Below are 25087 nucleotides of genomic sequence, written 5' to 3'. Positions count from 1 at the left end.
AAAAACTAAGGCTTTAATATCACTTTAAGACAAACTATTTACTACTTACAGGGATGCTTACAATGATCCCCTTTTATTCATTTATTTATTTATGTAAAATGTTTATCTCAAAAGGAAAAACCTGTTTGTTGTAACTGCTTATAAAATATTAGCTTGAGTTCAGCTTCAATTTGGTTGTGTATTTAAATCTGCCAGTACATCTAACACTTCCACTGGACTGAGAAAGCTAATATCCAGCGGCGCCCCTGTACTCATTCACCCAGAGTGGGGGCACTCTAATACAGGAGGTGTGTTACTGTTTGGATTACCAGGTGAAAACAGATGGACCCCCCCCAAAAAAAAGAAACCAAATGGGTTTGATACTGCTTTAATAAGTACAAACATGAATTTCCCTATGTGAGCTTGCACCTTTGCAGAATGAGCGGCGCTGCACATTGTGAATGGTCCTGCAGTCTTCTGGGACCTATTACGTGTCTTAGAAGACTGCAGAGGGAGGGAAACTTCCACTTCCAATCCCCTAGGCGATCGCAGCTGAAGTAGGAGTGGGTACCTGTCATAATCAGGTACCTGTTCTCCCCCTCGCTCCCCAAAGGTACCAATCCTTAACAGGGAGTGAGGAATAAGACCTTAATGCGGAACTTCCCCTTTTGGGTGGAGCTCCACTTTAGGATGGAACATTATAGCCAGAACTGAAAAGATCATGCTATTGTAGCGCTGTCCATATAAAAAAGCCAGTGGCTGATTCAGAATCAAAGCAGCTGCCAAATACGCATGTACCCACGTATGGGTAATTGAAGCTATTTGTAATAATTTGTTGGATCGGGAATTTATATTCTTTCTCAGCTGTAAAGATTCCTTTCTAGGCAACAGGACTATAAAAAAATGACACCATGCCAGCTCTTATGTCATTTTGGGCAAATACTCCAAAGCTCCAACAACTGCCCTGTGGACCTATAATCAGAAGCTGCAAAATTTATTTGGCAAATTCATCATTTTGTAGTGTGAATGTCCTTATATAGCTCCCCAGCCAGCATTTATGCAAGCAGCAATATAATTTAATTTCTTGATCTAAATCCTAAAATCATCTTGGGGTGAAAAAAAAAAATATTTTCTTTGTTTGCCCTGGAACTGTCATGGTTAGCAATACATTTGTGTAAAATTATTTATGCATTGCATTGGGGGCTCTTCTGCAGTGCTGAGTGAGGCTTGTAATATTATACTGGGACCTCCTGTATTTCACTGGGACCCAGCAGGGAGAACTTTATACTCACCTTCAAGTGTATCTGGATAGTGGAAATGCAACATGCTGAAGTGTACATTATCCACTCAGAGATAAAAGCTGATCCCAGGACCTCTTGGCTTTGTATAAAGCTTAAAAATGTAAAACAGTTTACAAAACATGTAAAAAAAAAAGTTTCCATATAAAGTGCACCTGTGCTCAGAATCTAGATTTTTTTTAACAAACTGTAAAAATAAGACTTCACTGGCCTCTGTAGCTGCATACATTGTGGAGTAATTTATCCTCAGGATGTCCATAGTCTAGACACAGGTGACCCTTAAAGTGGTTCTAAAGGTCTGAGGGTTCTGTCAGTCACAGCCAGTGAGGAGGGAGAAGGGAGTGGGGCCAAGCTGGCTCTGTGGGGTTTATTTACTAAAGCTGGAGAGTCCAAAATCAGACTCCCTTCTGCATAGAAACCAATCAGCTTCTAACCTCAGCTTGTTCAATGAAGCTTTGGCAATGAAACCTGGAAGCTGATTGGTTTCTATGCAGAAGGGAGTCTGATTTTGGACTCTCCAGCTTTAGTAAATAAACCCCTGTGTGTCAAGGGACACACAGAACCAGCTCGGGAGTGAGCACACACAAGTGCCTCCATAGCAAGTGCCTTGCTGTGGCGGACCTCAGTAGGGGGGAGGAGCACTGGCGGGGGACCTGAGAAGAAAAGGATTGGGGCTTCTGAAAAACCATTACACAGAGCAAGTAAGTATCACGTTTTCTATTTTAAAAAACATTACCTTTATAATCACTTTAAGGATGCACTCTTGGGTTCTTATATCTTTTTCAGAAACTGCGTCATTGGGGTTACATAGTTAGTCTGGCTGAAAAAAGACAAAAGTCCATCCAGTTCAACCATTAAAAAAAAAAAAAAAGTTATAATCCTATACCCGCAGTTGATCCAGAGGAAGGCAAAAAAAAACCAGCAAAGCATGACCCAATTTGCTTCTGCAGGGAAAAAAAATTACTTCCTGATCCCCCGAGAGGCAATCAGATATTCCCTGGATCAACTTTACCTATAAATGTTAGTATCCAGTTATATTCTGTGTATCTAAGAAAGAATCCAGGCCTTTTTTGAAGTAATCCACTGAGCTGGCCAGAACCAACTCTTGAGGGAGTCTATTCCACATTTTCACAGTTCTCACTGTGAAGAAACCTTTCCGTGTTTGGAGATTAAATGTCTTTTCCTCCAGACATAAAGAGTGCCCCCTTGTCCTCTGTGATGACCTCAGGGTGAATAGCTCTACACCGAGTCCACTATATGAGCCACTGATGTACAGTTGTGACCAAAATTATTCAACCCCCACTGAAATTGAGTGTTTTGGCCAGTTTGACATTGCTTTTGATCATTCAGTCATCTTGCTTACATTTACATTAAAGAGGCACTTGTAGGTCAGACAAATATAACATAACAGTTATAATGAAATAACCACAAATGTCTTTTCTGTGCTCACAGCATTATCAGTTTTATTCAACCCCCAAGTGACATTCAATCTTAGTACTTAGTACAGCATCCTTTTACAGTTATAACAGCTTTTAAACGTGAAGCATAGCTTGACACAAGTGTCTTGCAGCGATCTACGGGTATCTTCGCCCATTCTTCATGGGCAAAGGCCTCCAGTTCAGTCACATTCTTAGGCTTGCGCACTGCAACTGCTTTCTTTAAGTCCCACCAGAGGTTCTCAATCGGATTTAAGTCTGGTGACTGCGATGGCCACTCCAAAATGTTCCAGCCTTTCCTCTGCAACCATGCTCTAGTGGACTTGGAGGTATGCTTGGGATCATTGTCCTGTTGAAAGGTCCAACGTCTCCCAAGCCTCAGGTGTGTGACGGACTGCATCACGTTTCCATCCAATATCTCCTGGTACTGAAGAGAATTCATGGTACCTTGCACACGCTGAAGCTTCCCTGTACCTGCAGAAGCAAAACAGCCCCAAAGCATGATTGACCCTCCACCATGCTTCACAGTAGGCAAGGTGTTCTTTTCATCATAGGCCTTGTTCTTCCTCCTCCAAACATAGCGTTGATCCATGGGCCCAAACAGTTCTAATTTTGTTTCATCAGTCCACAGAACACTATCCCACAACTTTTGTGGTTTGTCCACATGGCTTTTGGCATACTGCAGTCGACTCTTCTTATTCTTTGGAGACAGCAAGGGGGTACGCCTGGGAGTTCTGGCACGGAGGCCTTCATTACGCAGTGTGCGTCTTATTGTCTGGGCTGAAACTTCTGTACCCACATCTGACAAATCTTTTCTCAGTTCCTCAGCAGTCACACGGGGACTTCTCTCCACTCTACGCTTCAGGTAGCGCACAGCAGTCGAAGTCAGCATCTTCTTTCTGCCACGACCAGGTAGCGTTTCAACAGTGCCCTTTGCCTTGAATTTGCGAATGATGCTTCCTAAGGTGTCTCTTGGTATGTTTAACATCTTTGCAATCTTCTTATAGCCATTGCCCTTCCTGTGAAGAGAAATCACCTCTTCTCTTGTCTTCCTGGACCATTCTCTTGCCTTCACCATGTTTGTAACCACACCAGTAAATGTCTAGAAGGAGCTGAGTATCACAGTCATTTTAAAGCTGCCTAATTGGTGCTTATTATGCTTGATTGCTGCTCGGTGACATCCACAGGTGTTTTCAATACCTGATGGAAAGCACCTGTATGAACCTCTGTTCTTCAGAGTGGTAGTCTTTAAGGGGTTGAATAATTGTGGCAATGAAGAAACCACATAAGAACCATTTACTACTGTATTACATAAACAATTGATGTCATTTTAGTTGCATTTGGGTAGTTACAACGTCCTTGTAGGATTTGATTCTGAATACAATTCCAAATGTACACTATAGTCCCTAAACCCCTTTACAGCATTGGGGGTTGAATAATTTTGGTCACAACTGTATTTATACATGGAGATCATATACCCCCTTAATCTCCTATTCTCAAGAGAGAATAAATTCAGTTCCTCTAATCTTTCCTCATAGCGGAGCTCCTCCATGCCTCGTATCAGTTTAGTTGCCCTTCTCTGTACTTTCTCCAGTTCCCCAATGTTCTTTTTGTGAAATGGTGCCCAAAACTGAACTGCATATTCCAGATGAGGTCTTACTAATGATTTGTACCGGGGTAAAATGATATCTCTCTCTCTGGAGTCTATACCTCTTTTAATACAAGAGAAGATTTTGCTCGCTTTAGAAACTGCATGGACCGTATGGACTGTGTCCCCATACTATGGGATCTTAAACCTCCTTTTCACCCAGCTATATTCATTTTCATGTAAAAAAATGCAGCATTTGGCAGAGAGAAAAGGCCCTCTTGTAATGACTGCAACAGGTGCAGAAGCCATACTAGCAAGATCCTAGAGAAATGTAATAAGTCTCACCAGCTTAACATAAAATAACATTTTTATTGGCCAGACTCTGTACACAGGCTATCGACCTGAGTGATATTTTCCTTGTAAACACGTCATGTGCACTTCAGTTGGTCGTCATATCGGTTTGGTTTTAACAGAGTTCTGTTCTACACTCTTCATTATTAGAGATATATAGAATAAACAGGGAATACAAATAACTGCAGATGGTAAATATATATATATATAGTTATGTACACATACATGCATACAGAGAGAGAGAATGAATAGCCTACTAAATACACAGCTGAAAACATACATATGCAGATTCCAAATGAATAAGAAAGTGTAAACACACCGATGAGGCAAAAAAATTAAGTTTTTATTTTATTGGTTTGTTAGTGAAAATTCAGCCAGTCATGTGTAGGGCAATGTAAAAATTCTGAATTTTCCCTTGTGTATAGTATGGTCGGCTTTACATCAACTCCACGATTTACGTGAACACAGCTTCACACTATTTCCTAGTGACATTTCTTCTGTCCATTTACTATATCTAGCTGGGTTGGACCCAGACAACAATATTCCATCTTGGGCAATGAGAGCAGTGCAGTGTAACATCTTGTATGCTGGAATGGAGTGTATGTGAGAGGTGTTCTGGAAATTACAGGGATACAAATTAGTGAACTGCCATGAAAGATTAGTCTCATCATTTTTATATCTGTGGGTACCAGGAGATACTAAAGATTGATCATTCTTAGAGAACAGTAGATTGGATATTTTTAGCCAATCATAAGTTGCCATGTCCTACCAACATTTCACATCTATGCCTAGTGTATGTTTCTTTCTATAATTAACCGAATTCTCACATAATACTGGAGTCCATTCAAATAGGATTTTTGGACATTTATGCTGTAAAAATAAATTCCCACTATTGAAGTGTGTGCCATGTGTGGGAGCTGCATCACACAAAACTTTTTAATCCTCAACTCCTACAGTACAGCAAGTGCTGAAACGTACAGATCTGACTGTAGTACACATAGCAGAGGAATGCTCGCCCGGCAGCTCTTTCATTTAGAAAAAGTCCTGTATTCTTTTCACAGATCATAGTCTCCTCTCCTGCAATCACAGAGAGACTTGCATTCTGTGAAAATATTGCAGGACGTTTTCTGAATGGAGGAGGTGTACAACGAGCGACCAGTTATCTGTGTATTATAATTAGGTTTGTATTTGTATGCTTACTCTACGGTACTTGCTGAATATACTGTAAGTATGTGGGCAGCACAGTGGCTAAATGGTTAGCACCTCCACCTGGAAGTATTAGGGTTGATGGTTCAAATCCCAACCACAGCACCACCTGCCTGGAGTTTGCATGTTCTCCCTGTGCCTGCTTGAGTTTCCTCCCACACTCCAAAGCCATGCTGGTAGGTTAATTGTATCCTGTCTAAATTGGCCCTAGTGTGTGTATGTATAAATGTAAATTAGGGATTTTAGATTGTACACCCCTTGAGGGTTAGGGACTGATGTGAATGTACAATATATATGTAAAACACTGCGTAAATTGATGGCGCTATATAAGCACCTGAAATAAATAATAGAAAAAAAAAAGTAAAACATTTTTCTAATCCAGTCCCACATTTCATTAGTGGCAGTTTATTTTTACAATGCAAATGCCTAATAAATATTTTTGGCTGGAGTTATACAAAAATGCACAAACACTGGAAAATGTAAAATGGAGCCAGGCACTATCTATCTATCTATCTATCTATCTATCTATCTATCTATCTATCTATCTATCTATCTATCTATATCTATCTATACACTATATTGCCAAAAGTATTGGGACTCCAAATCACTGGATTCAGGTGTTCCAATCACCTCAATGGCCACAGGTGTATAAAATCAAGTACCTAGGCATGCAGACTGCTTCTAGAAACATTTGTGAAAGAATTGAACGCTCTCAGGAGCTCAGTGAATTTAAGAGTGGTACCGTAATAGGTTGCCACCTGTGATAAAAGTCCATTCATGAAATTTCCTTACTACTAAATATTCCACGGTCAAATGTTAGTGGTATTATAACAAAGTGGAAGCAACTGGGAACAACAGCAACTCAGCCACCAAGTGGTAGGCCACATAAAATGACAGAGCGGGGTCAGTGCATGCTGAAGCGCACAGTGCGCAGAAGCCCCCAGCTGTCTGCAGAGTTAAAAGCTAAAGACCTCCAAACTTTATGTGGCCTTCAGAGTAGCACAACAACAGTGCATAGAGAGGTTCATGGAATGGGTTTCCATGGGCGAGCAGCTGCATCCAAACCTTACATCACCAAGTGATGTCTGTCTGTCTGTTGCCTGCCTTTACCTTTGCTACATTCACAGCCTGACTCCTCCAGAGTGACTTACATCTTGTTTCTCCAATCACTGTACAATACGTCTTCTTTCTTCTATCTTGTTTGCATTAATGATATTCTACCAGAGAACACACACTGCTCAAAAAAAAGAAGGAACACTTTTTAATCAGAGTATAGCATCAAGTCAATTAAACTCCTGGGATGTTGATATGGTCAGTTAAGTAGCAGAGGGGGTTGTTTATCAGTTTCAGCTGCTTTGGTGTTAATGAAATAACAACAGGTGTACTAGATGGGCAACAATGAGACAACCGCCAAAACAGGAATGGTTTTACAGGTGGAAGCCAATGACATTTTTTCCCTACTCATCTTTTCTGACTGTTTTTCACTAGTTTTGCATTTGGTTAGAGTCAGTGTCACTACTGGTAGCATGAGGCAATACCTGGACCCTACCCAGACCCTGCACAGGCAGTCCAACTCCTCCAGGATGACATTTCAATACGTGTAATTGCCAGACAGTTTGCTGTGTCTCCCAGCACAGTCTCAAGAGCATGGAGGAGATTCCAGGAGACAGGCAGTTACTCTAGGAGAGCTGGATAGGGCTGTAGAAGGTCCTTAACCCATCAGCAGAACCAGTATCCTTTGTGCAAGGAGGAACAGGATGAGCACTGCCAGAACCTTACAAAATGATCTCTAGCAGACCACTGGTGTGAATGTCTCTGACCAAACAATCAGAAACAGACTTCATGAGGGTGGCGTGAGGGCCTGACGTCCTCTAGTGGGCCCTGTGCTCACTGCTTGGCACCATAGAGCTCTATTGGCATTTGCCATTGACCACCAGAATTGGCAGGTCCACCATTGGTGCCCTGTACTTTTCACAGATGAGAACAGGTTCACCCTGAGCACATGTGACAGATGTGAAAGGGTGTGGAGAAGCCGTGGAGAATGGTATGCTTCCTGTAACATCGTTCAGCATGACCATTTTGGTGGTGGGTCAGTGATGGTCTGGGGAGGCATATCCATGGAGGGATGCAGAGACCTCTACATGCTAGACAATGGCACCCTGACTGCCATTAGGTATTGGGATGAAATCCTTGGACCCATTGTCAAACCCTACGCTGGTGCAGTGGGTCCTGAGATCCTCCTGGCGCGCAGCGTGCCCGGCCTCATGTGGCGATAGTATGCAGGCAGTTCCTGGAGGATGAAGGAATTGATACCATTGAATGGCCCCCACGCTCGCCTGACTTAAATCCAATAGAACACCTCTGGGATATCAAGTTTAAGTCCATCTGGTGCCAGGTTGAACCTCAGACTGTCCAGGAGCTCAGTGATGTCCTGGTCCAGATCTGGGAGGAAATACCCCAGGACACCATCTGTCATCTCATTAAGAGCATGCCCCAACGTTTTCAGGCATGCATACAAGCACGCGGGGGCCATACAAACTACTGAGTACCATTTTGAGTTGCTGCAATGAAATTTCAGCAAAATGGACTAGCCTGCTGCATCATTTTTTCACTTTGATTTTCGGGGTATCTTTCAGTTCAGTCCTCTATAGATTGATAATTTTAATTTTCATCAAACGATGGGGCATCCTTACATTCCTAACACATTACCCAGTCCATATCAGTATAGATATTCAGCATGATATATTTCCCCATTGAGATCTGATGTGTTTTGAAAGGATTCTTTAAATTTTTTTTGAGCAGTGTATATAGAGTGGTATCAGAAAGTTTTGAGACTAGTTTTGTAACACGCCTACATATGGCAGCACAAGGCTGCATGCAGAGTCACAGGGAGCAACAACCTTCATAAGTCAGTGTGCCAAAAGACACTGTGCAACTGGTGCTATTCTAACCATGTGCGTTACAACATCTGCTATTTCGTCATGGACAGCAAGTTAGAACAAAGCAAATGTGAAATTCTGCGTGATTCTGGGCAAATGGCTGGACAATGTTGTCAAAACAGCGACCTTTGAGCTGGATCTTCATGTTTGGGAAGAGGGCATTTTCGGGGGCTGAGCTCGTTGAAGGTCTTTCTGATCTCTAGTCATCTTCTAGGATGTTCTTCCGCTCTTGAAGCATGCATGCCACTTTCAAAGACTCATTGCAGCATCACCATAAACTTGCAGAATCATGTCAAATTTGCCCAGTTTCACATAGAATTTCACATTTTGTCTTTGTTCTAACTTGCTGTCCATGATGAAATATCAGACGTGGTAAAGCACGTGGTAAAAATAGCACCAGGTGCACAGCTTCAATGTACACAGAATGATGTCTTGACACACTGACTTATGAAGGTCAGTGCTCCCTGTGACTGTGCGTTCAGTCTTGTACAGCCATTTGTTGGCATGTTACAAAACTAGTCTTGAAACTTTTTGATATCACCTTGTATATATATTTATCTGGGATATGTTAAACTGTGGTGTGCAGTAAAACATACCGTCCAATAGGATATGAGTATCTAAAAGCTGAAGTAGACAGACCTGATCGCTGATTTGTTGCCACAAATTATTGCATTGCTTCATAAAATAAGTCCAGGGGTAAACTGCGTACTTTATCTTTAAAAATAAAGCAAAAAAAAACCCACCAAAAAGCATATATTATTAAAAGACATTTAAAGAAAATGCAATCCCTCGGGCCCCCTCAAGGTTTTACTTGGTGCTGGTGCTTAGAAAGCATTAGGTACCCAATTTCCTCCGCACTGTAACCCAAACCAAAGTTTTGTTCAGAGTTCCACTTTAATGTAAATGGAATCAGCGCAACAACAAGTGTATTATATATTATTGCATATTTTAACATTCTTTCCCAATGAATACATAGGACCAAACTGATTTTGTCCTCAATTTGCTATGAGTAATGCAACTTTCCAAAATGTGCAAATAGTTTGTTGGCAGCACTAAGAATGAAATCAACAGAAGTTCTTTCACAGAGAGCAGTGTGTGGAGCTGGCAGCAGCATGACCCCAGGAACAGACAGGGGCTCTCTAGTTGGGTCAGTGGCTGCCTATTCTATTTTAAAGCCACCTTACCCTGTATTGTTCCGTGCTTTGTAATAATTCCAGAAAGGGGACATTGGGTGTAAAGGTGCTTGGTCAAAATATCAATGGTCTTTCTCTTGCTATGGTTTGAGTTTCAATACCCCTGCTTCAATACTCTCTGCAGGGGTATTGAATTCAAATTCAAGGAGGTCCGGTCACTAAAATTTTCTTCTGGTCGAGGTCCGAATACGGTGTGCCCATCAGTGTGCCCCCTTTTATTATGTGTCGCCATCAGAGTGCAACTTTACATCATGTATTCCATCACATCAGATGTGCCCATCAGAGTGCCCTTTTACATCAGTTGTCCCCATCAGAGTGCTCCTTTACATCAAGTATTACCATCACATTGCCACCTTACTGTACATCAGGTATTAACGTCAGAGTGCCCCCTTACACTCAAAATACCCCTTTCTATCATACATAGTTCCCCATCAGAGTGCCCCTTTACATCAGATATCCCCATCACATTGCCACCTTACTCAGGTATTAACATCAGAGTGCCCCCTTACACTCAAAATACCCCTTTCTATCATACATAGTTCCCCATCAGAGTGCCCCTTTCCATCATATTCCCCATTAGAGTGCCCCTTTCCATCACATGTGCCCATCAGAGTGCCCCCTTCCACAGTATGTGCCCATTTGTGCCCCCTTAACATAAAATGTGCCCCTTAACATAAAATAAGGCACTCTGATGAGCACATGTGATGTAAAGGGGCACTCTAATGGGGAATATAATGTAAAGGGGCACTCTGATGGGCACATGTTATGTTAAGGGGAACTCTTATGGGCACAATCTATGTTGTACCCATCAGAGTGCCCCTAACATCCAATGTGCCCATCAGAGTGCCCCAATAAGACTACACCCTAACTTGAGGGCAGACAGGAGCTGTGCCGGGATCCTTGCTAGACTCTTGTGTACAGGCAGGGGGCGGAATTGGGCTGAAAGGGGCGAGGCGCACACGTGATGCCATGTTTCCGTGACGACCGCCCTGCTCAGCAGCAGATCTGTCATTGCGGGCTGGCGGTCGGGACATCAGCATTGCTGGGGCCAGGGGTGGACTGACCATTTGGAAACTTGGGCACTGCTCGAGGGCCTGGGGTCAGTAGGGGGCCCCATGAGATGCCCCTGGTACCTTTTTCATAGGCTTTTTTGAGTTTGGGCAAGGACACAGGGGCCCCATGATCCCCTATTGCCCGGGGGCCCCATGAGTTGTCAGTCCGCCCCTGGATGGGGCCATTCGCAGACTGCGGTCTGCCATTTAGTGACCGCTGGTGTAAAGTATCTTATTATCTGCTCTATTTGTGGTCTTTCCACACAATCTGCAGTACATAGCACTACAATATATGTACAATTATTTCTTGCAACTGCTATACAGATGGTGAAATGGTTCTAAAGAAGTTGTCATTGTTGGAGAAGTATAGTTTTAAGAGTATGACCTTCCAGTCTTGAAATTGGAGAGCAGGACCAAATGTTTGTATGCCCTTTAGGTTCTTTGTATTGAAAATATCTAAAGCTAAACTTTTTTTTTGTTTGTTTTTTTATCTCTTACAGGAAGTAAGAGGAAATCACTCCATAATGAAATAAGCTCCCCTTCTTACACAATTATTACTGAAACACGTTTCCATTGGAAGATTTCCCTTCTAGTCCTGCTCCACTGACACGTGTGAAATATCCTCCCTTCATGGTCTGTAATAAAAGCTGGACATGAATGGTGACCCTTAAAATGGTATTAAACCCTTGATGAAAAAAAAGCTCTAAATTAGAATGACTTTAATATATTAGTAAATGCCATTTCTTTTTTACACATTCATTTGCAAGTGATTATTTACATTAATTGCAGTTTCTTGTGCAGCGCTCCCCCCTTAGCTTGCACCCAATCTTCCCCCATGCCCCATGGCCCCAACACTAGGGCCACATATCTTATTATAAACTTTACATGCATTGGTCAAGTGCATGTGCAATGGTGTTTCAGGGAGTTTCTGCTGGTTCCTCCTCCCTAACATTTCCAGGAGGAAGGTTGAGCAATAATGTAAGAAAAAACATTTTTTTACTCGAATTTTGGCATTTAAAAAAAAAAAAAAAAAATCTTTTTTGCACAATGCAGGAGAGGTGGGGGAATCCTAACACCTCTTCATAGTGAGACTCAGTGGGGGGATTTACTGAAACTGGAGCACATAGAATCTGGTGCAGCTGTGCATGGTAGCCAATCAGCTTCTAACTTCATCTTGTTCAATTTGGCTTTGGCAATAAAACCTGGAAGTTGATTGGTTTCTATGCAGAGCTGCACCAGATTTTGCACTCTCAAGTTTTAGTAAATCAACCCCAATGTGTCACCTGCATCTTCACAAAGAGCAACTCAACGTTGGTCCCTGGGGGGGATGCCATCGCGGTAATCATGCCAGAAATCCAGAGTCTTTGTAACATCTTGTGCACAAAACTGAAATCTCAGTGATATCAACCTTTCAGCTATATTCTATAAACTATAACTACAACTACCCCTCCTCAAGTAATGGAGGTGAGAAGTGTGTGTGTATATGGGGGGCTAATATGTAGTCCAAATCAGGAGATCAATACATAACCACCCTTGGACACAAAGTGTGTTACTGGCAGGATCACTAGGTGGAAAAAAGCCTGAAAAAGGGAAACTAAACCAGTCATCACGTTTAAGGACTGGTAAGCTGCAATATATTAAAGCTTTCCTCTGGATCAACTGTGGGCATAGGATTATAACTTTGTTTTCTTTAATGGTTGAACTGGATGAACTTTTGTCTTTTTTCAGCCAGACTGTGTAAAGCTCAGGTTTAGTTATTAACTTTGTAATCAGCACAGTGGATGGCACTTTGAATGAGACACGCCCCTTGTGATGGTGACTGCTGTATGCATTTAAGTCTTTACCCACTTGCCTCCTCCCCCCCCCTCTTCCTGACCAGGCCATTTTTTGCGAAACGGCACTGCGTTACTTTAACTGACAATTGCACGGTCATGCAACGCTGCACCCAAATGAAGTTTATGTCCTTTTTTTTTTTCTCATGAATTGAGCTTTCTTTTAGTGATATTTGATCAACTGTGCAATTTTTATTTTTTGTGGTATAAAAAAAAGGCCGACAATTTTGAGAAAAAATTTTGTGTGGGGAAAGGAGAGCTGATAACTGGCAATCCTGACAGGGCACATTTACACTGATAATCAGGGCATTGATCATGCAGCTTATTAGTGCCCATCGGTACAGCATATCAGTGCCGCCTCATGAGCGCACATCAGTGCAACCTCACCAGCACCCATCAGTGCCTATCAGTGCCGCCTCATCAGCGCACATCATTGCAACCTCACCAGCACCCATCAGTGCCGCCTCATTAGCGCACATCAGTGCAACCTCACCAGCGCCCATCAGTGAAAAAGTAAAATAATTTATTTTCAACATTTTATAACAAACACTAAAAACACAGAAACCTTTTTTTTTTTCAAAATGTTAGGTCTTTTTTCATTTGATTAGCTAAAAATAAAATGAAAAACCCCAGAGGTGATTAAATACCACCAAAAGAAAGCTCTGTCTCAAAATATGATAAAAATTGACAGCACAGAAAGCTGAAAATTGACCTGTGCAAGAAGGGGGTGAAAGTGCCTGGTACTGAAGCGGTCAAGGTTAGATAGTAGCTATCTAATAATCAGTTTATTATTTGGTCATCATTGACATAATGGAAGGTAACACCAAAAGATATAGAGTAGGGGAAAGTTATAAAATGTAGAGAGGCCAAGGTCTAGGGGTGAGCAAAAAATGAGAGAAACCAGAAAAAATGTATTACAACCAGGTGCCAGTTATAATCATCAGATTTGTACATGTTAGATTATGTCCACCTTTTTATTATGTCTGGATCAGTAACTACTGTACATTGTGATGGAGCCATATTCTACCAGGATAGCCCCGATTCCCACACTTGTGAATCAGAGGGAGCTGATTTTCAGATTATTCATGGCAGACTACATACTCCCAGAGGTTTAGCTTTTATATTTTGTTATAACGAAGAATAATATGCTTCTTTGCAGTCCTGTTGAGTAGATGTCAGATGTATAAATGTGAGATGTACCCCACATATGCTGTGTAAGCAGTAGCGTGGAGCAGGCCCCTGCCATGTCATAAAAGTTCGGGTAGGTTATGTGTGCTCTCAGCGGTCTACATTTTGCTGGCTGCCTGACTCACATGTCCCATGTACTCACTGCGAGCTGCTAAGCTACCTGAGCCTGTGAGCAGGAAGCGAGCACTTTCACACCATAAATAATGAGGCAGTACCGTGTTCCAACATCAACACACTCCAAGACAGGCAGGAGGGGAAACACATGTATAAAACATGCTGCAAAGTCTCAGTGACCCTCAAGAATCAAATGCTCTGTTCTGTGACTCCTCTGCAGCATTCCCATATATTAACCCTAGGTGTGGGGCTAGTAGAGTCCATCAAAAGGGCCATCAAAGATTGTAATACTCACGTTTAACATTCATAAATACAAATATTTAACACATTTAATGTATTGGCATTAAAGGTGTGATGAAAGAGCAGCCATAAAGCGGCCATGGGCGCCCATGCACAGCCTGGAATTTGTAAGTGGTAAGCATCTCCTGGAGCGATGTGTTAGTGTAGGGGGGCCGCTTCATAGGCAGTGCTGGAAATTCTGTGAGCCCCGTAAGTGCAGAGCTTGGCGCTTGATTTCACAACCCGAAATAAAGAATCTCGCAGCAGGGCCGCCATTTGTAGTTCTTGGCGCATTGACTCTTAAATTTAATGATCAGATCGTAAAGAGATCTCCAGTTGCCTGGTTCTGTTCATCTTAAATTCATTTGCAATGATCCCTGAAATTATATGTGAAATGCAGGTCTCTTGACAGTACCAGTGAAATGACGCACATACATACAATTACAAAGAATTAAAGATCTTTTGATTTAGGTTTTCAGAGTTTCCCAACTGATTATATATTTATTATATGGGCTTTGTTAGATTATTTTGCACTTATTCCTGCAAACAATCTTTGATTGGGTCTCTCATCTCACTTGACTTCAGCAATTTAGTAACTTGCCAATTGTCTATGTAATATATTCCTCCTGTGTATTTTATATTGCAGAGACCTTGTCTTATCTATTCATTTGACTGAATATCTGTACATACAACGTAGGCGCATGTCCTAGTCAGCAATGATGTTACTTTATGCCCATTTCATTACTAATAAAAAACTCTTTTGGAATAAATAAAATAAAAAATATTAGAGGTTACGGAAAATAGGAGTCTCAGGCATCACCCATTCCTCAGCAGAGGCTGACTTGCAGAGATCTTGTCCTGAAAGCTACCAAGTTTTGATGGTCATGATGGCATTTCTTCCATATATGACCCCAACTCATCAGTATAATGGAGTTGGTTAAATGGTACAAAAACCGACGACTCCACAGTTTCGTCTCAGTTTTCCAAATTTCTGCAACAGCTTAGAAGCTTAAAGTGGAACTTCACTCTCCCAATCAACATGGACTATGTATAATCCTTATGCTGCTAGCATTAGTAAACAGATATGAAAGTATATCATATTCACTTGCTTTAACCTTTTTTTGCATTTCTTCATTTGTGTCCTGGTTTCCATGGCAAATGGTGTCCTACATCCCAGGGGTCTACAGGAGGGGAGGGAAGGTTCTCAGCTCAGCCCTTACCTGAGCTAAGGACAGATGGATTCCAGGAAGCAACTGCTACATGAATCATCTGCCCTTACTCAAGATGGCAACTGCCAGAAATGCCAGGAGGGTTTTTTAAAATGATTTATCAGCAACATTAAGCATATAGACATGGATGGAGGAGTTTGTTTTGAATATTAAAAATGAATTTTACTGCATTTTTGGTATGTGGTGCTCAGATGCAGTGCAGTTCCACTTTAATGTATTGCTGAGTTGATTGGTCACAGCAGGTACTGCTAATTTCGTTGCTCTACAGTAGGCAAGATTTGCTCTGTTAGAGTTTTCTATTTCTGGCTTTAGTGCAATCCACAATAATAATATGAACATTATATATTAATCTAGCATGTGTATATATGAATGTTAAGGACTTCAGATTGTATACTCCTTGAGGGTTAGGGACTGATGTGAATGTACAATATATATATGTAAAGCGTTGCGTAAATTGATGGCACCACATAAACACTGTAATAAATAAATGACCTAGCAATACAGTAAGAGAACGATGCACTCACTTTATGTACACTATACTTTAGGCTCTGTTCACAACTATGCAGTTTTGCTTTTTGTCTGTTTTGCAGGGCTTTTTGCAGTTTGTATTGCGTTTTTCTACACGTTTTCAACTAACTTTTTATGCGGTTTTGACGCATTTTTACTGTGTTTTGTTCAGTTCTTTTTTTTTTATGGAATTTTTTTTCGTTGCTGGGCAGAATAAAAATGCAAAACGCAACAAAAACGCACTACCATGCATTTCAGAAGATTCTCCATTGTAGCAAAAACGATGCTTGTTGCTTTTAAAAAATTACCTGACTCTTTCCAAAAATGCAGCAGCTCAAAAAAGCATAGATGTGAACATGTTCCATAGGAAATTACGTTAAATGGGCTGTAGTGCGTTTCTGCAAAAAGCACTAAAAAACCGCATTGGTGTGAACGGAGCTGTATTCACACCTATGCATTGTGGCAACATATTGTAGAAAGATAGTGCAGCAATCTACATTGACACACTATACAATGTGCGACATGTAAGGGTGTCCTTGTGGTTGAAAAGTACCACAGTGCGAAGTACAGCAGTAGCCTGCAGCACTCCCGCACTCCACATGTACATATCACGTGTTGAAGTGCACTGCATTGAAAAAAAATGCTGCAGGGGATGGTTTTGCCTTCCATTGTCATACCATGGCAGCCCTTTCAAAATGAATGATACATGAAAAAGCAAATGCCAGTAAGTGTGCAGTACCTCAGCAGAATGTTCAAGTGTGATGGGCCAAAGAAACCTGTACTGACAGAAATATGTAAGCCACCATTGCTGGTCTTTTCAAAATGCTCTGTGCCTGAAAGTTTTTAGCTTTAACTACTTGCCCTCCAGAGGATTTACTCCCTTTCCTGACCAGGCCATTTTTTGCGATACGGCGCTACATTACTTTAACTGACACTTGCACGGTCATGCAACGCTGCACCCAAATGAAATGTATGTCCTTTTTTCCCCACAAATAGAACTTTCTTTCAGTGGTATTTGATCGCTTGTGCGATTTTTATTTTTTGCACTATAAACAAAAAATGACCAACAATTTAGAAAAAAAAACTATATTTTTTACTTTTTGCTATTAAACATGTCTAGTAAAAAAATTGAAAAAAATCAAATTTCATCATGAATTTAGGCCAAAATGTATTCTACTACGTTTGCTAAAAAAAAATCCCAATACATGTAAACTAATTGGTTTATGTGAAAGTTACAGCGTCTACAAATGGCGGTATATATACTGGAATGTTTTTTTAAATTTTTTTTTACTAGTAATGGCCCCAATCAGCAACTTATAGCGGTACTGCGGTGGGCATTCTGACACTGGGGGAACTGACACCAATATAGTGATTAGTGCAATGAAAAGCACTGACACTGTAATAATGGCACTGAGCAGGAAGGAGTTAACATCTGGGGTGATCAAAGGGTTAACTGTGTGCTGTTTTACTATGGGGTCTGTGTGTTTCACTGTAAGGACACTGCTTTGTATGGCTCTCCTATGCAGAGCCATACAAAGCAGTGTGCAGGAGCTGACAGGGAAGAGGTTTGTATTGTTTACATACAGGTCTCTCACCCATCGGAAATCCTCAGAGATCGCCGGGTGCTGGTGGAGAAACACCAGCCGGGACCCAGTAATTGACAGCCCAGCCCACGAATGGCTGTGCAGGTAATCAGTGACCGCGCGTGCGCCCCCTACCCGGAACTGCAAAATCATGTATATATAGGTGATTTTGCACACTCATGCTTCCCTCTAGCAGTATTTCTGCTATAGGGCGGCGCAGAAGCGGTTACATTTTTTAGGTCTCTGACTAGAAGAGCAGAACTCCAAATCTGTATGCTCTTGATCAGTTAGAAACTACTGGACAAGGGTGACAGGCAATTTGCATTTTTATAAATGGTTCAGAAATGTAAGCCTGTGTATTTCTTCCAGTACATATAAAAGCAGAATGAAACTGCTGGATCCTGGGTGGCCTCTTGCACATTATGGCACACTTATTTTACCAGTGTTCTCCTCCGGTGCTGTCCAAGCCTGGCTGTCAGTCGCTTGCTCCACTCTCCTCCACCACCACTTGTGGGTAATCCCATCCTACATGGCCATTGGACAGCACTCATTCTGTGTAGACTAAAAACAATAAATGCTAAGGAACAGAGGATGTTTTTTTTTTTACGTCTCTTCCGGCAAAAATGTTACCTTGTAATCTTTCATCAACCACTTTCCCTGGCTGGAGGTCGTAGGACGTCCTGGGAGTGAAGTGGTCATACTGGGATGATGTCTACACCTGCAGGCATCATCACAGTATCAAAATTTACAGCTGGTGATCCCCTTTTAATGATTGGACAGGCAAGCTCGGGACCGCAACGGCTGTACTACACAGAGAGAGAGAGGAACTGAGGTTGTTCCTCCCTCTCCGTAACTCCAGAAGCAACAAGGATTCCATCACTTCCAATTTCAATTCTTGTTCATCCCTTGTGATAGCCATACAGTTAATTAAAAAAAATGAGTGTGTAAAAAAATAAAAAATAAAATAAATGATTAAAAAAAAAAAATGTAAATCAAATTTTAACCCATATGTAAATGGTGATCGCACCACACATGTGAAGTATTGTCACGAATGTCAGAGTGAGAGCAATACTTTTAACTCCAGACCTCCTGTGTTCCTCAAAAATGGTAAACTGTAAAAGCGTTTACAGTATCGCCTATAGAGGATTTTAGGTACGGTTGTAAGGCGCTGTTGCACGGGTGTATGCAATTTCAAAGCATGACAGGTTAAGTATCTATTTACCCAGCATAACATTTTTTTATATTTACAAAAAAATTGGGTATTATATAGTGTTTGCGTGCAATAAAATTCAATAAAGTATATTTTTTCCAAAACATCTACATTTGAAAAACTGCTGCACAGATACTGTGTTGCAACACCCACCTTTTTATTCTCTAGGGCCTCTGCAAAAAAATTTTTTAATAAATAATGTTTGGGGGTTCTAATTGATTTTCTAGGAAAAAAAAAAAAAAGTAGATTTTTTACATATATACAGTATATATAGTCAGAATTGGCCCAGTAAATGGTTAAACTTTACCTAGGGGAAATACGGAGGATTCTGTTGCTGATCTTAAAACACTAGTTGCCTGGCCTCAGTATTATGGTGTCCTTTTATCATGCAGCAGTAAATGACTGCTGCTCAGTTCTCGGGCATTCTCAGAGGAGAGAGTTCTCCTCTGAATGCCTTTTTATGAAGCTGTGTAGATCACTTCTCTGAAAGAAGAGAGAAGCAATCTACAAACACTTTGAACGCTGGAAAACGGCTGCTTTTACTATAATTTCGAGAGATTACAGTAAAAGATCAGTCAAACACCATTTACTAAGCAGCGGTAAATTATCGCTGCTTCGTTTGCGGTTCCTCCGATTCTCCACCTCTGGGCTGGAGAATGTGGAGGGAGAACACAGATCTCCATTGAAGGCTGATATCGGTCCATCATACACTGGCCGTCTGTGCTGAGATGATCAGCAGAGAACATGTTCACCACTGATCATCTCTATTTCCTAATCCACTAATGATCGGAGATCAGCAACGATCCTCAGGATCACCGCTGATCTCTGTTTCATAAAAGGACACCTATATCAGTCTCTGAAGCGGTAGATTCAAAAAGTTGGAGAAGTCAGTCTTTATCCACATAAGTCCTCATGCACACGGGATGTTTTTACAGCGGCTGTTTTTGGCTTTTGACGTTTTTTTCTACAGCCAGTAAACCCCCCCAGCATGTTATCCTATGTGTCCATGCACACATAGACTGTAATCAACGTTTTTTGGCAGGGGAGTTTTTTGGCTGGAAAAAAACCCAGGACTAGTGGGTTTCTAGAGGAGTTTTTTAGCTGTAAAAATGCTCTAATGCTGAAAAACGCTGTAAAACGTGGTAAATCGTGGCAAACCAGCATGTTTGGATGTTTTTTGATCCCCCAAAATTTATTTTTTTAGTAAAAAGAAACTCTAAAAAACAAAAATGTGAGCAAACACGGCAAAACCGCTGAAAAACCTCACGATTTTAACGTGACTTTACATACCAGCGTTATTAAAACGCCCAGTGTGCATGGGGCCTACTTGTTCGGGGTTAGCAACTCAAGGTATCTAGAAGAGTTAGAAAAGGCAGTCTCTATGTTTCAGTCAGTAAAGGTTTCCTTGAGTCACTGCTTGTGTCGGGGAAAAGGTCGGTGTGGAATTGGTAATAGTAAAAATGCCATGCCAAGCAGATGCCTTTATCAATGGGAGTTCCATATACAGCATTATCCACAGACATAAGAGGAGGCTGGCTTTTAGGGCAAAGTTTGAGGGCCCGTTCTCACTGCCCGCACAATAAACAGGAACATTTTGTTCTGGCTTTAGTGAGCCACGGTGAGGGGGTCAGTGGGATGCATGTTTCAGCACATCACACAGTTCCCTTTTCTTCTCTTTATTTGAAGTGCTCAAAGTGCCAACAATCCATGTCACTGTGTTCTGCTGTGCATTGACTACCCAGTGCACTGTAATAAAATGCAGCATATCTGCATTTTATCGCAGCTTTACACCACTCCTCCGGGCTGCAATGCAGTGCAAATGGGGCACAAAGAAAATAAATTGTTATCTATGTGCCCTAGTGGTGACTGGTGTTCTTTCAATACAAAAAACACCACAATACGTGTGACACAGGCCCTGAAAGACAACAATCTTTAATTCCTTACAGACATATATGTGCACTTAACTATTGTATTAAGGTTTTTACATCTTTTTATTGAACCAGAAAAAAAAATTTGTGTACCGAAGTTTAAAAATATTTTGAGCTAGTAAATTACTTGGGATAACCCTTCCTTAGTAGGTCTAGGAGCCCTGTAATGGATTTTACTTGACAATCCTGCTAACCTTTTTACATTTTGTTTTGCAGAACCAGTGTATGTCCCATTCCTCATCGTTGGGTCCATATTTATTGCCTTCATCATTGTGGGCTCTTTGGTGGCTGTCTACTGCTGTACATGCCTGAGACCAAAACAGACCTCTCAGCAGCCAATGAGGTTCACCTTGCGGACTTACCCCCCGGAATCTCTTCCTATGATTCTCACCGGTACTGGTTTACGGACTCCATCGAGACAGTCAAGCACCGCCACTAGCTCCACATCTACTGGAGGATCAGTACGCAGACTCTCCTCTTCCAGGACAGACCCTGGCTGCCTAGTAACCTCACCACCTCCTCCATACTCTTCTGCACACTCCATCCATCTGAATCCATCATCTGCTTTTCTGGTCTCCACACAATACTTCTCTTACCCACTCCAGACAGATGGAAACTCAAACAAAACCTGTCCTGATTTCCGGCAGTAAGAGGAACTGTTGAGCTGTGGAGCTTCTCTACACCAAGACAATTAATGTTGTGTTGGACTAAACTACCTTGTGTGACAGCACTGTCAGATGGAGAAAACTAGACTGACCATCACATAAATGAAAAATGACAGTGTGTGTTATACCTTTCATAATGTCAGTAATTTCTGTGAACAGAAATTAATGGATTTCAAGTAATAAGTTCACTAAATGATAAATGACACAATGCTTAATAATATCTACATGCATAATAGCAGCATATAGAAGTATGTGCAGTAAGTACTGAATAAACTCAACACCAGAGCTTGGCTTTCTTCGAGGCAAGGAAGACACTATTACTTGGAGTTCCAAAAGGATGGGGGTGCTCCTCTGAGACCCTCACCATGTCCAACCTGGAACCACACAGCCTTTATCTCAAAATTTGCCAGATTCCACTTCTTCAACAGAACAGTCTATCAATATGCTTTCTGAAGAAGTGAATGGAGTCTGATACATGCACACATTGGTAATGCGATGTATGCATAGTCTGAAAAATTTAATGTGAGAAGATGTGGTGGGTCAGGTGGGGCACAATTAAAATCTATTTGTGGCAAATACAGGAGGAAATAATAGGTTCAATATAAGTTTACCTATCCTGGTACAATAGAGGTTGTACCTATACAAACCAACATTTTCCCACAACCCTCCTGAGCTAAACTAATGCCAACACCCCCAGACAGCTGCTTTATTACCATTTTCCACTTTGGAGTCTACCTTCTCTGCAAACACGTTCTTTTCAGTGCTGGCTATAAAAAGTTGAATAGAGCCATACACCGAGACTGGAGACCCTTGGTACATGGCCTTATTCAAGTCAATTGGTAATTGGTGTGCAGACGAAGGCCTCTTCGCAGAAGTAAGCTCCAGAGTCAGCTGCAACTGTGATACAGAGTTAAGCAGGGGGTACAGAGGTATTAGTGCAGTTTAGCTCAAGAGGGCTAAATGTCCACCTTAAATACATATTTGTTTACAGTTTAACCTGCTAAAGGATTAGTAACTCTGCTCAGCCAGTCTTGTGATTCACACACAATTTTTACCCTGCCGTGCCAAACAGGTGACAAATGTAGTTACTGTTCAAGCAGTTCATCTTCCTAGTTCAGTCATGCAGCATTGTGTGTTACCTCTTCACCTCCAACCCATTCTCTGCATCATCACCTCTGTCTAGTGAGTATAAGTCCTCATGCACACTGGACATTTTTACAGCTGCTGTTTTTGGCTTTTAATGTTTTTTTCTACAGCCAGTAACCCCCCAGCATGTTATCCTATATGTCCATGCACACACAGACTGTAATCAACGTTTTTTGGCAGGGACGTTTTTTGGCTGGAAAACAAACCCAGAACTAATGGGTTTCTAGAGGAGTTTTTTAGCTGTAAAAATGCTCTAATGCTGAAAATGTGGTAAAACACCGCAAACCGGTGTATTTGGACTTTTTTTGACGAAAAAACGGTTTTTTCTGTAAAGAAAAAAAAACACTAAAAAAACACAAACGCAGAAAAACATGGCAAAACACCGCTAAATGCGAATGCAAAAAAGCTGAAAAACTCAAGTTTTTAACATGACTTTACACAGCTAACGTTACTAGTGTTCTCAAAACACCCCATGTGCATGGAGCCTGAGAAGACAATTGCCTGACAGCCATTTTATCCTTTACCTTCTGTATCCAAAATGGCAAAAAAAATTGCATTTATATAGACTTTAAGATGCAGACTGACCATACTGATCAGCAGAGATTTGTGTATCACAAGAATGCCTGGACACAATTCCAAACTCACTGGAGGTAAACCAGGAAACAAATATGTATTTCAACTGGGCATTTCACTTTTGCCTAGAGCTTCATTTCAACATTATCCCTGTAAAGTCTGCACAATAGATCCAAGCTATGTGAAATCTGTGTCCCTGTAACAATATAAAAGATTAAATCGAAGGTTCAGTTTTGGGATGACATATCTTTACAGTTTGTAAATTATTGTAAGTATTCCAAGGAAAACTGTAGTCCTTTTACAGATTTTATGATATATATGTGAATGTGATCAATTTAAACACTGGGTCACCTTAAAAGTAGACTGGACAATAGACATACGTGACCTAACATACTTAGCAGAATAGCTCAGAGGACACCATCATGCAAAGCGTTCCCCATATCACTGCTGTACAAGAATGAAAGATTTGGATAGAGTGGTGAGGACTTAGAAGCTATGTCAGGTTTATATTGCTGACCCTTTCCTAAATAGCCCCCATTCATACTTGTACAATTTGTCATACATCTGTAAAACAGACATCACATTAGTCTCTCTAGTTCCTGTTCACATCGATGCAATATGGTGTACACACGTTTTGGTGCATTTTGTCTTCTGCACCTACAGGGAAATAAATACAAACATGCTACACAAACTCACTGATAAGCGCATGATTATGTGGTGGTATTAATGTGAACTTAGGCTAAGGGAGATTCACTTTAATTGTCTTGATAAGCAATGTTGCCAGGAATGAAAGGGACAGGAACATCCACAATTTTGAGTTCCCTCAATTTTCATAGACTTTAAAATGGTTGACTGGACAGAAAGGAGTTGGGGATAGGGCGAGGGTAGACACATAGGCTGACGATTTCACATGTTTGGTTTCTGGGTTTCTCGGTAGCTTGGCATGGAGTACTCATGGCCATCAGCACAGGTTTCTTGCAATGTCTGCTGCCCAATTAGCACTGTTTAGGAGATCACAAGTTCACCTCTATGTAAATAATCTTATCTGTATGTGTTAATGTCTTTTTGTTCTTCTGTACAGTTTGTAAATATATATGTACTTTTGGGCAGCCATATTGGTTTATTATATATGAAACTTTGTGTCCTACACAATTGCTTGTGATTCATTACTCACCTCTCTTTCTGGTCTGACTTGACTGAAAACAACACATAGGGGTTGAGTTACTAAAACTGAGTGTGCAAAATCTGGTGTGGCTCTGCGTAGAAACCAATCAGCTTCAAGTTTTTTGGGAGTTTTTTTTGTCAGAGCTGAATTGAACAAGCTGAAGTTAGAAGCTGATTGGCTACCATGTACAGCTGCACCAGATTTTTCACTCTCCAGTTTTAGTACATCAACCCCATAGTACTGAGAAATATGCAGACGGTCATTTCTGACCTCCAGAAAATACTAGTTGTCTCACTGTCTCTAGTGCCCACAAGTTACAAGCCTAATATGAACATGCAGTAAATTAGGTTAGAACTGCTGGTCAGTGCATTTGTTCTGGGTTTGCCAGGCAGCTCATACAACCCCTGGCAAAAAGTATGGAATCACCACTCTTGGAAAATGTTCATTCGATTGTTTGTGTAGAAAAAAAATATACACATACATGCCTCAAAACTATTTTCATTTAATATTCCAACCTTCTGGCTTTAAGAAACACCTAAAAAAATTAAAGCAAAGAATGAAAACTAGCCAGTTGCAACTGTTTTTGCAGATCAAGCAGAAAAAAAAATATGGAATCGCTCAATTCT

The 25087-nt window shown here is 41.2% G+C and overlaps 1 protein-coding gene across 1 annotated transcript in view; it reads left to right on the top strand.

Moving 5' to 3' along the window:
• SHISA3 (shisa family member 3) overlaps positions 1-24448 on the top strand; it is a 35274-nt gene extending 10826 nt beyond the window's left edge. Inside the window, exon 2 of the mRNA XM_089653997.1 lies at positions 21129-24448. Coding sequence (XP_089510123.1) covers positions 21129-21562 — 434 coding nt within the window. The 3' untranslated portion in view covers positions 21563-24448. The remainder of the gene's footprint in view (positions 1-21128) is intronic.
• Positions 24449-25087: the final 639 nt, after the last annotated feature.

This window comes from Staurois parvus, unplaced genomic scaffold (assembly GCF_062004578.1).
Source record: "Staurois parvus isolate SC_StPar_1 unplaced genomic scaffold, SC_StPar_1.0 ptg000734l, whole genome shotgun sequence".
Lineage (NCBI taxonomy): Eukaryota > Metazoa > Chordata > Amphibia > Anura > Ranidae > Staurois > Staurois parvus.
Note: the sequence above shows the minus strand (reverse complement) of the source record. Positions and strands in the feature narration are given on the sequence as shown.